Raw genomic sequence first — 12,944 nt, 5'->3', positions numbered from 1 at the left:
TGTTCATAGTTTTTTTTAAACTATAGTCCGGCCCTCCAACGGTCTGAACTGCCCTCCTGTTTAAAAAGTTTGAGGACCCCTGGTCTAGGCTATTCTACTCTCCATGGGTGCCATTGTGGGCGATAGGGAAAACATAAATTACTCTTACCGGTATTTGTTTTTCGTTGAGCCCACAACGGCACCCACTAATACCCTCCTATGTTTAATAAAAATAAAAACACTTTTATATAGAAGATTCTAATTAGTATGCTACTTATTAAAGATTCTGGTTGTTACTCCTTGGTACTTAAGAACTTGGGGAATAGCAGCCTACGTCATCCTTATATGCAAGTTGTTCTTGTTTCCTGTCCTGTGGATGAAGGGTTGGTCTCTCCATGGGTGCTGTCGTGACAATTACCGGTAAGAGTAATGTATGTTTTCAGACATAGCAGATCTTCTGTGTGGTTTTTAGTGTATACTGTACACAGGTACGCTTCCTTATTAGTCCAGATAACACCAAATAGTGTGCAATTTGGCTTATAGCAAATGCAATGCAGCTGTTGCCCAAATCCATATTCGATGCTTTTTAGGTGTCTACTGATGAATTTGCCACCATTGACATCAATTTCAGTAGCGTTGGGCTGTGATTTTGCATTCTGTAATGTGACTTGTATCCAATTTACTGTTGTGTGACCCATAAACTTAAAAGGACCTGGCTGTCAATGAACGCTCTTGCTTTTGTTTCAAGTAAAAAACCTACATAACATCTCTAAACCACGCAAAGAAAAATGTAATGTTTTGTAGACCTTGGAAATCCTTGCACACTCCCAGCTCTTTATCTGCCCACTCTGATAAAGTCCAGTACAAATGTGATTCATTTCCCAGAATACAATAATTTGCAGTCCTAAGCTGCTCTCTTTCTAAATTAATATTTAGGGAAGTGGTCTGCTTTCTGGTGAAAACTAGAGATGAGCGAACTTACAGTAAATTCGATTTGTCACGAACTTCTCGGCTCGGCAGTTGATGACTTTTCCTGCATAAATTAGTTCAGCTTTCAAGTGCTCCCTTGGGCTGGAAAAGGTGGATACATTCCTAGGAAAGAGTGTCCTAGGACTGTATCCACCTTTTCCAGCCCACCGGAGCACCTGAAAGCTGAACTACCGTATTTTTCGCCGGATAAGACGCACTTTTTCTTCCCCAAAACTGGGGGTAAAAAGTTGGTGCGTCTTATACGGCGAATACACCCCTATCGCGGCGGTCCCTGCGGCCATCAATGGCCGGGACCCGTGGCTAATACAGGACATCGCCGATCGCGGTGATGCCCTGTATTAACCCTTCAGACGCGGCGATCAAAGCTGACCGCCGCGTCTGAAGGGAAAGTGACACTAACCCGGCTGTTCAGTCGGGCTGTTCGGGACCGCCGCGATTTCACCGCGGCGGCCCCGAACAGCCCGACTGAATAGCCGGGTTAGTGCTTACAGGACACCGGAAGGGACCTTACCTGCCTCCTCGGTGTCTTCTCCGTTCAGAGATCCCCTGTATGCTGGCGCTCTCCTTCCTCGTCGTCGCGTACGTGCGTCGGCGTGCGTAACAACGTGATGGCGGCGACGGAGAGCGAGGATACCCGGCCGGCAGCAGAGACGTTCCGGAGCGACGGGGACACGTGAGAATTACCTCCTATGCAGTGGTCTTCAACCTGCGGACCTCCAGATGTTGCAAAACTACAACTCCCAGCATGCCCGGACAGCCAACGGCTGTCCGGGCATGCTGGGAGTTGTAGTTTTGCAACATCTGGAGGTCCGCAGGTTGAAGACCACTATTGGGTTCAAAATCTTTATTTTTTTAGATTTTGCACCTATAAATTGGGTGCGTCTTATACGCCGGTGCGTCCTATAGGGTGAAAAATACGGTAATTTATGCTGGAAAAGTCATCAACTGCCGAGCCGAGAAGTTCGTGAGGAATCGAATTTACTGTAAGTTCGCTAATCTCTAGGGACAACCCGCAAACTCTCTGGTAAGCCATGTGTAAAGGGGTGCTTGCTGCACAATAAGGAGGACATGTCTGTGAGCATCACATACCCCTCATTGTGTATATAGGCGCAGTGGCTTGTCTGTACTGGCAACTCTGCCTTGTACTTATTTCTCAGGTCCTGTATAAGGACAGTGGTAAGCAGGAGTCATGGAGGGTTTCTGTCAATACTAAAGCTTAGTCATGACTATTCAGCAAAGTGCTACAGCCTGTGTGGACCCTCACTGACTGAAACTACTGACGTCGCTATGTGATACATACCATAAACTGTCAGAAAGTGTCTATACGCTATGGAGGGGGGGGGGGGGGGTATTTATCAATTTTGCCTGTTGACAGTTTATTTTTAACTTTTTCTTTTTTTTTTTTTTTTCCCACTTTGGTTTTTGTGGACATGCACCAAATTTATCATTTGGTGCAAGTTGTTAGTAATTTTGGCTCAAATGTTGAAATCAGCTGTTCACCGCACCTTTTACACAGAACTTACCACCACAGAGGACACGTATTTTACCCTGTAGAGCAGCCATTTCGGAGTCCCTCCTGCAGTATATCAGCAAGCGACATGAGTTATTTTCTTTTGTGGGGTTTATAGCCACCATGTGAAATGGATTTTATTTTCAACTTGGGTATTTTTTTGTTTAGTGCAGTGGTCTTCAACCTGCGGACCTCCAGATGTTGCAAAACTACAATTTCCAGCATGCCCAGACAGCCGTTGGCTGTCCGGGCATGCTGGGAGTTGTAGTATTGCAACATCTGGAGGTCCGCAGGTTGGAAACCACTGCTTTAGTGCTTACCTTTCCTGAACCTGTACGGCCATGTACAATACTGGCTCAACGGAGGGTGAAGATTCCTCAGAGACAACTATGTCGCAGGATAGTATTGAGCAGCCCTGGAGGCGTCGCTGCTTTCACAAAAAAAAAAATTTTTTAAATGAATTTTTACGCATTTACATTTTCTGACATTGGCAAGTGTGTTTTTCCATGTGCAAAATTTCTTGGCAGGGATTTGCGCCAAAGATCGATTGGAGCAAATGATGAATTACTGACTAAAATTGAAATTTTGAGAAAGTTGTAAAAATGACAGTGGAGAAGATGCGCCAAACTTTGGCGCAAAAAGACACAGCGCCAAAGTTAAGTGAAAAAAAACACATAAATCCTTTGATAAATTCCCCCCGATATACTTTTTTTTTCTTCTGGTGTAGAAGAAAGGTCCACTGCTAGTTACAAGCATGTGAATATACCTTAACAGGGGAAACTTACATAAGCCTTATAAGATCCACATGCAAAGAATGTGACTTGCATGTGAGTGAATTAGCTCAGCGTGGCTGGACACATGCTTGTTACTTAATCTCTGCGCATAATGGCTTCCTGGACATCTTCTCCATGTGATGAGGGCTTCTAGTTCAATTTTCTTCAAGCCTTTGTATTTCAACAAACTGCTCGTAATTTTCCCTTTTCAAGGCACCTAATGGGAAACTTACTCATGGTTATTCCCCAATGTAAAAAATCTGCTGGAAGGTTGCAACTAGAGATGAGCAAACTTACAGTAAATTCGATTCGTCACGAACTTCTCGGCTCGGCAGTTGATGACTTATCCTGCATACATTAGTTCAGCTTTCAGGTACTCCGGTGGGCTGGAAAAGGTGGATACATTCCTAGGAAAGAGTCTCCTAGGACTGTATCCACCTTTTCCGGAGCACCTGAAGGCTGAACTAATTTACGCAGGATAAGTCATCAACTGCCGAGCCGAGAAGTTTGTGACGAATCAAATTTACTGTAAGTTCGCTCATCTCTAGTTGCAATATAAGCCACCTTTTATTTACTCCCATTTAAGTGTCAACAAAAAAACAGTTGTGAACAGAGGCCAAGACTTTTGCCTGCTGATCTGCATGCCAGATTTTCCCCATTAAATTTATTTGGGGAAACTTGCTGTAGAAGTGCCACTAGATTTCCTGTCTTGCCATGAAGATCTTGCTTGGTTTTATGAGCATTTTTAAATCTAGTCACCACTATTAAGATGTCTTTATGTTCATAATGAGCAATACAGCTGCAGAATAGACTATTATCTAGGTTCTTGTGCAGCTACAGGGTTTACAAATGTCCTCTTATTAGAGTAATCTTCTCTGCTACTATCGCTTTTACAGTTATGTTTTATGAGCCTACTGGATTTATTGGCTTGCTATCCACTAGAGATGAGCGAACTTACAGTAAATTCGATTTGTCACGAACTTCTCGGCTCGGCGGTTGCTGACTTTTCCTGCATAAATTAGTTCAGCTTTCAGGTGCTCCGTGGACTGGAAAAGGTGGATACAGTCCTAGGAGACTTTCCTAGGACTGTATCCACCTTTTTCAGCCCACCGGGAAGCTGAACTAATTTATGCAGGAAAAGTCATCAACTGCCGAGCCGAGAAGTTTGTGACTGATTCGAATTTACTGTAAGTTCGCTCATCTCTACTATCCACTTCTTTAATAAAATACATTGCATTTCACAGTAAAGAATGAAATTACTCCTCTGTATATCTCCACAGTTGATGCGTCATGGCATTGGTCTGTCCACAAGTTCTGACAGTGAACTCATCACGCAGCTCCTGGCTTTCACGCCGCCTGAAGAACAGGACCACGCCGCTGACTGGGTAGCACGGTAAAGAAATATTTAATTGCATTATATAAAAAATAGATTAATGGGTTGGTATTGCAGTTCAGTCACATTCAGAGGATTTGCACTCCAGTTAAGGTGGAATCACATGCATTCTTTGTGATAGTTTAAGACACAGCCAAAATGAGATCCAAAAAAAGATAGAGGACAGATTAATTCTCTAAGGGACACTAAAACATTGCTGAGCACTAAACTTGTCCATGTTCTCTGTATTAGTAGGGGGGTCCCAACAGCCAGACCCCCACCGATCAGCTTGCTGACTTCATACATATTTAACTCTTGTGACCTCCTTGGCCATTTTTGAATACGTTTGTTTTAAATTGTATACAATAGAAAAACGTACTGCCATCATCTCAAGCTTCGGGTTATTTACTGTCAGCTGAATGAGCAAAGGTTGGTTGGCCTGAAATGTATAGTGTGTAGAAAGCTCTTGAGGAGTTTTTCAAAAATTGCTTGTTGTAATTAGAGATGAAGGAACATACAATGATTCAATTTGTCACAAACCTCACGGCTCGGCATTTGCTGACTTTAGCCTGCATGAATTTAGCTTTTAGGTGCCTTTTCCAGCCCACCGGAGCACCTGAAAGCTGAACTAATTTATGCAGGGAAAAGTCATCAACTGCCGAGCCGAGAAGTTCGTATTGAATCACTGTAACTTCGCTCATCTCTAGTTGTAACATGTGACTTAGAGATATTCAGTGTGTTTTATTTTAGGACAGCGGCATGTACCGTATTCTTCGTCCTATAGGACGCACCGGCGTATAAGACACACCCTATTTTTAGGTGCAAAATCTAAAAAATTTTAGATTTTGAACCCAATAGTGGTCTTCAATCTGCGGACCTCCAGATGTTGCAAAACTACAACTCCCAGCATGCCCGGACAGCCGTTGGCTGTCCGGGCATGCTGGGAGTTGTAGTTTTGCAACATCTGGAGGTCCGCAGATTGAAGACCACTGCATAGGAGGTAATACTCACGTGTCCCCACCGCTGCCCTGGATGTCGCTCAATCGCTGTCGCCGTGTCCCCGTCGCTCCGGAACGTCTCTGCTGCCGGCCGGGTATCCTCGCTCTCCGTCGCCCCCATCACATAGTTACGCACGTACGCGACGACGTGATGACTAGGAAGGAGAGCGCCGGCCATACAGGGGATCCCTGAACGGAGAAGACACCGAGGAGGCAGGTAAGGTCCCTCCTGGTGTCCTGTAAGCACTAACCCGGCTATTCAGTCGGGCTGTTCAGGACCCAAACAGCCCGACTGAACAGCCGGGTTAGTGTCACTTTCCCTTCAGACGCGGCGGTCAGCTTTGATCGCCGCGTCTGAAGGGTTAATACAGGGCATCACCGCGATCGGTGATGTCTTGTATTAGCCGTGGGTCCCGGCCGTTGATGGCCGCAGGGACCGCCGCGATAGGGGTGTATTCGCCGTATAAGACGCACCGACTTTTTTGGGGGAAGAAGTGCGTCTTATACGGCGAAAAATACGGTAAAATATAAATTTAAGAGATCCCAGTAATTCCCTTTTTGACTCTAACTTGTCTCCTCTTGTAACGCAAAATATGACCTTTTTTTTTTTTTTTTTTTTCTTAGATTCTAGGTTAGATTTGATCAAGGGGGGCAAAGTTTAATATTGGATTAGCCCCTGCAAAAAAGTCACTTTTGTATAAAGTTTTTAAGCAATCCTTAATGTTACACAGGATTAGTACGGTAAATCTGCATTTAGCCTTGAATGTGCAGAATGTAGTAGTAACCAATTGTTCCTTACCTTTTTGTCTTTATGTCCTAGCTGCAAATTTTTGTGTAACATTTTATATATTTTTATTGCAGGATAAGAAACTTGATGAATGAGACTCCGACCTCGTACTCCCTGCTCATCATGCATAACAGAGAGATCTATGCTGTCCGCGATCCGTATGGCAACCGTCCTCTCTGCATTGGTCGGCTCATTCCTGTGACAAGTGAGGAAAGAGGTGCGGTGTATTAAGTCCCTAAACTGCGTTATTTCTACTCTTGTAACGTCTTAAACTCTACTTAACACCGACCACTGTCTGTGTAAAAACTGGAGACATGGTGTCATCCACAGGGAAAAGACTGTGTGCAAAATAAGGTGGTCATGTGTATGTAAATCACATGACTACATCACCCTTTAAGCAGACCTAGGCTTTCTAAGCATTAGTATAGCTCACAATAGAGATGAGCGAACTTACAGTAAATTCGATTCGTCGCAAACTTCTCGGCTCGGCAGTTGATGACTTTTCCTGCATAAATTAGTTCAGCTTTCAGGTGCTCCGGTGGGCTGGAAAAGGTGGATACAGTCCTAGGAGACTCTTTCCTAGGACTGTATCCACCTTTTCCAGCCCACCGGAAAGCTGAACTAATTTATGCAGGAAAAGTCAGCAACCGCCGAGCCGAGAAGTCGTGACGAATCGAATATACTGTAAGTTCGCTCATCTCTAGCACACAATGTGGCCTGTTACGGACTCTAGTAGAACCACGCTTGTCTGTACATCTCATTGCTCCAGAGCAGCGGTCTTCAAATTGTGGCCCTCCAGATGTTACAAAACTACAATTCCCAGCATGCCCGGACAGCCGTTGGCTGTCCGGGCATGCTGGGAGTTGTAGTTTTGTAACATCTGGAGGGCCACAGTTTGAAGACCGCTGCTCCAGAGCACAGAATCTCATGGTTTTGGACTGTCTAAAGTGGAGCAGGATTATAAAGCAACACATGACATTTTAGGGAAATGCAGGTTTTTGATTCAGAAACAAGCTTATATATATTTTTTTATATTTTTTTTCTCATGGGTTCTGTGCTCTATTTATGATTTCAGGTCCAAGGTTTTCTCTTTTTTTTTTTCGCACAGTGTATTCACAAGTCTGTCATCTGGGGAAGATTAGATTTAGAAATCCCCAAAACAAACCATTTCTACCAATAGCAAAATGTATTGCTTAGCCATTGTTTGTGCAACACTGTGACCATGAAAAGCTTTCTGCCCTGACCTCTTCCCATTGTCTACACACATAATGGCATCAAAATATCAAATGCCTTTCCATGCTGTTCATGTGCCACACTTTTTTTTAATAGCAGTGATATAGATATATAGAGAGATATATAATATTTATTTATTTATTTTCGGTAATTTAAAGGGGTACTCCTGTGGAAACCTTTTTGTTTTTAAATCAACTTGTGCCAGAAAGTTAAACAGATTTGTAAATCACTTCTATTAAAAAATCGTAATCCTTCCAGTACTTTTTAGGGTCTGTATACTAAGGAGAAATCAAAAAAAGAAATGCATTTCCTCTGATGTCATGACCACAGTGCTCTCTGCTGACCTCTGCTGTCCATTTTAGGAATTGTCCAGAGCAGGAAAAAATCCCCATAGCAAACATATGCTGCTCTGGACAGTTCCTAAAATGGACAGCAGAGAGCACTGTGGTCATGACATCAGAGGAAATGCATTTCTTTTTTTATTTTTATTTTTTTATTTCTCTTTAGTATACAGCCCCTAAAAAGTACTGGAAGGATTACAATGTTTTAATAGAAGTGATTTACAAATCTGTTTAACTTTCTGGCACCAATTGATTTAAAAACAAAAGGTTTCCACGGGAGTACCCCTTTTAAAGACCACTATTTACTTGTTATATTTGACAGCAGCTAGAAGTTTTAATTTTTACCTCCTTTTATACAGGGAAGAACAGATCAGAAACAGAGGGATGGGTAGTGTCCTCTGAATCCTGTAGCTTTCTCTCCATTGGTGCAGAGTAAGTATTAGAGTACATGTCTTGTAACCAGCTGATGCAGCACTGACACTGGTTATTTAACCCCGTAATGACCAAGCCCATTTTCACCTTAAGGACCAGGCCAATTTTATTTTTGCGTGTTTTTTTTTTTTTTGTTTGTTTTCCTCCTTGCCTTCTAAAATCCATAACTCTTTAATATTTCCATCTACAGACCCATATAAGGGCTTGGTTTTTTGCGTGAACAATTGTACTTGTAACGAAACCTCTCATTTTACCATAAAATGTACGGCGCTCCCCCTCATTTTTTGCGCTGTCCTCTGTACCTTTTTTAGATACCACATTTGGATATGTAAAACTTTTAGATCATTTTTTATAAAAATTTTTTTTTAATAAAATGTGACAAAAAAGCAGCATTTTTGGACTTTTTTTTATTTTTTACGTTTACGCAATTCACCGTACTGGATCATCAACATTATATTTTGATAGTTTGGACATTTACGCACGTGGCGATACCAAATATGTTTATTAAAAAATATATTTTATGCTTTTTGGGGGGAAAAATTGACAATTTTAATTGGGGGAGGGGATTTTTCACTTTATTTTTTTTATTTTTACATTTTTCAACTTTTTTTTTACACTTTTTATGTCCCCATAGAGGACTATCTATAGCAATCCTTTGATTGCCAATACTGTGCAGTGCTATGTATAGGACACAGCACTTCTCAGTATTATTTGTGATCTTCTGCTCGATCTCAGACCAGAGCAGAAGACCCCGGGAGACTGCCAGAGCCAGGTGAGGGGACCTCTGGCCGCCATGCTGGATGACCAGATCACTGCGGGCGATCCGGTCATCCAACCAAAGTACCGCAATGCCGCAGATGCCGTGATCTGTATTCATAATGGCATCTGCGGAGTTAATGGCGGACATCCGTGCGATCGCGGATGTCGGCCATTACGGGCAGGTCCCCGGCTGCTGCTAGCAGCCGGAACCTGCCGTGTATGACGCGAGCACCGTTCCGATGCTCGCGGGCATACACAGGACGTAAATGTACATCCTGGTGCGGGAAGTCCCGCCAAGCCAGGAAGTACATTTGCGTCCGTGGTCGTGAAGGGGTTAATCCACCCAGAGTTTATGCAAGATATATTCTGTGATCTTATGCAAGATTGTGTAGAATGGAGATCTTGAGACTAGAAAATGTACCACAGTTGTGCCCTACTAGAATCTGGACAGATGTATATTTCTTTGTGCATTTCTAGATACTACCGTGAAGTTCTACCTGGGGAAATAGTGAAAATCTCTCGTGAGGGAGTACATACTCTGGATATTGTACCCAGAAATCATGAGAAAGACCCCTCTGCCTTCTGTATCTTTGAATACGTTTACTTTGCTCGGCCAGACTCCATATTTGAAGGTATAATGACACTTTGTTTCCCTAAATGACTTTGCACTGTGTAGCATGGTTTTATCAATGGGTTAATTTACCATTATACAGTCATGGCCATAAATGATGGCACTCCTGAAATTTTTCTAGAAGATGAAGTATTTTTTACAGAAAAGGATTGCAGTAACACGTTTTGCTATACACATGATTTTTTTTTTATTTTTTTTTAAGTATTTATTTATAATTTTAATAAAGTAGCAATACAACACAAAAAAAGCAATATGAAAAAGAGAACATACAGTTGGAGATAGCCTAAACAGGAGCAATCGAGCAGCATATCACCACCCTCAAAATAAGCAGACTAGGATAACTACCCCCGGCTGCCCTTGAAACACGTAACAGACACAACACACTCGCACTCTTTCCAGACGTTCCCGGAGTATTCCCCCCCCCCCCCCTTCCTTGCCGAATATAGAGACAACCAACCTACCCAGGAGAATCAACTTGTTCCGGAGGGACAATCGACTCCCCTATAAGGAGCCAGGGCATCAAGACTTAATCAAATTTCTTGGGACACTTGCGACTAATGTACAGCATCCTGTACAACTTAACATATTTAACTAAATTGAACCATCTTGCAATCGGGGGAGGGGACGTGTCCTTCCAGGCCATGATCAGAACTTTCCTAGCACAAAACAGCAGGAACTGGATAAGTAGGCGCCTATGGGAGCCTGAGGCCAAGTCATCAATAACAACCAACAGACAAACAGGGGGAAACACATAAGGAAACTCTAAGTGGTCTGCCAAGAATTGGAGCACCTCCCTCCAGAAGGGTTCTATTCCCTTTTGTGTGTATTTGAACCAAACCAAAAAAAAGAAGGGGGAAAAAAAGCAAATTGGAGATAATGTCACACCAAACTCCAAAAATAGGCTGGACAAAATTATTGGCACCCTTTTCAAAATTATGGATAAATAAGATTGTTTCAAGCATGTGATGCTCCTTTAAACTTAACTGGGGCAAGTAACCTGTGTGGGCAACCTAAAAATCACACCTGAAAGTAGATAAAAAGGAGAGAAGTTCACTTAGTCTTTGCATTGTGTCTGTGTGTGCCGCACTAAGCATGGACAACAGAAAGAGAAGAGATCTGTCTGAGGTCTTGAGAACCAAAATTGTGGAAAAATATCAACAATCTCAAGGTTACAAGTCCATCTCCAGAGATCTAAATTTGCCTTTGTCCATAGTGTGCAAGAAGTTTGCAACCCATGGCATTGTAGCTAATCTCCCTGGGCGTGAACAGAAAAGAGAAATTGATGAAAGTTGTCAACGCAGGATAGTCCAGATGGTGGATAAGCAGCCCCAAACAAGTTCCAAAAGATTCGAGCTGTCCTGCAGGCTTAGGGAGCATCAGTGTCAGCGCGAACAATCCATCGACATTTAAATGAAATGAAACTATGACAGGAGACCCAAGAGGACCCCCACTGCTGATAGACTTAAAAAAAAGCAAGACTACATTTTGCAAAAATGAACTTGAGTAAGCCAAAATCCTTCTGGGAAAATGTCTTGTGGACAGATGAGACCAAGATAGAGCTTTTTGGTAAAGCACATCATTGTACTGTTTACCGAAAACGGAATGAGGCCTACAAAGAAAAGAACACAGTACCTACAGGGAAATATGGTGGAGGTTCAATGATGTTTTGGGGTAGTTTTGCTGCCTCTGGCACTGGGTGCCTTGAATGTGTGCAAGGCATCATGAAATCTGAGGATTACCAACAGATTTTGGGTCACACTGTACAGCCCAGTGTCAGAAAGCCGGCAGGTTTGCGTCCAAGATAATGGGGCTTCCAGCAGGACAATGACCCCAAACATATGTCAAAAAGCACTCAGAAAGGGATGGCAACAAAGCAATGGAGAGTTCTGAAGTGGCAGCAATGAGTCCAGATCTAAATCCCATTGAACACCTGTGGAGAGATCTTAAAATTGCTGTTGGGGAAAGTCGCCCTTCCAATAAGAAGAGACCTGAAGCAGTTTGCAAAGGAAGAGTGTCCAACATTCCAGCTGAGAGGTGTAAGAAGCTTATTGATGGTTATAGGAAGCGACTGATTTCAGTTATATTTTCCAAAAGTTGTGCAACCAAATATTAAGTTAAGGGTGCCAATAATTTTGTCCAGCCCATTTTTGGAGTTTGGTGTGACATTATGTCCAGTTTGCTTTTATTTTTTTTATTTTATTTATTTTGTTCCAATACACAAAAAGGGAATAAACATGTATAGCAAAGCATGTGCTACTGCAATCCTTTTTCTGTGAGAAATTTTCTTGAAAAATTTCAGGGGTGCCAACCTTTTTCGACCATAACTGTATATGCGAAGGTTGCTTTGCCATATAATAGTCTTATATTATACCTAAAATGTTCCTGATTTTATGAAGTTGTCCTTCACTTACTGAATGGGTCCTGCTAATATCCTCCATTTTCAGCATGGAATTCCATAGAACTTTTGGAAAGTAGCAGACACTCTAGAACACAAACTTTATTACTTTTTCTAGAATGTGCCTGAATGCAGTTTTTCTACTTACACTGATGCAAACATTGGATATGTTGGGTATTGCTCTTTGCAAATTGAACTGTATTTAAAACTAATAATTTTAGGATTGCCAACTTTGTAGACAATAATTAATTACTTTCTCTGAAGGGCAAATGGTGTATTCCGTCAGAAGAAGGTGCGGTCAACAGCTGGCTATTGAGGCCCCAGTAGAGGCAGACCTGGTCAGCACTGTGCCAGAATCTGCAACCCCTGCAGCTCTGGGATATGCGGAGAAGGTATATATTCAAATCTTTTAACTTCTGCAGAACCCAATGAAGATCTATGCATGTAGCTAATAGTCTTTTATGCATCTCCACAGTGTGGTATTCAGTATGTGGAAGTGCTTTGCAAGAATCGTTACGTTGGCCGAACCTTTATTCAGCCAAACATGAGGCTACGGCAACTCGGTGTGGCAAAAAAGTTTGGCGTCCTGTCCGACAACTTTGTCGGCAAAAGAATAGTGCTGATAGATGATTCCATCGTGCGAGGAAACACCATTTCTCCCATCATTAAACTGCTAAAGGATTCTGGAGCCAAAGAGGTTGGTGTTTGTGATGCTAAAGAATACTAGCATCTATCGAGGCCTTC

General features: G+C 42.5%; 1 protein-coding gene across 3 annotated transcripts in view; it reads left to right on the top strand.

The window, feature by feature from the left end:
- The window catches only part of PPAT (phosphoribosyl pyrophosphate amidotransferase), a 37,292-nt gene that overhangs the window by 21,976 nt on the left and 2,372 nt on the right, over window positions 1–12,944 (top strand). For all 3 annotated transcript variants that reach the window (XM_056551681.1, XM_056551679.1, XM_056551678.1), the window contains 6 exons: window positions 4,533–4,645; window positions 6,484–6,626; window positions 8,343–8,415; window positions 9,652–9,806; window positions 12,465–12,592; window positions 12,676–12,897. In XM_056551681.1, coding sequence (XP_056407656.1) covers window positions 4,533–4,645; window positions 6,484–6,626; window positions 8,343–8,415; window positions 9,652–9,806; window positions 12,465–12,592; window positions 12,676–12,897 — 834 coding nt within the window. The remainder of the gene's footprint in view (window positions 1–4,532; window positions 4,646–6,483; window positions 6,627–8,342; window positions 8,416–9,651; window positions 9,807–12,464; window positions 12,593–12,675; window positions 12,898–12,944) is intronic.

Source organism: Hyla sarda, chromosome 1 (genome assembly GCF_029499605.1).
Source record: "Hyla sarda isolate aHylSar1 chromosome 1, aHylSar1.hap1, whole genome shotgun sequence".
NCBI classification, from domain to species: domain Eukaryota; kingdom Metazoa; phylum Chordata; class Amphibia; order Anura; family Hylidae; genus Hyla; species Hyla sarda.
The sequence above is the reverse complement of the archived record's forward strand: the minus strand, read 5'-3'. Positions and strand labels throughout refer to the sequence as shown.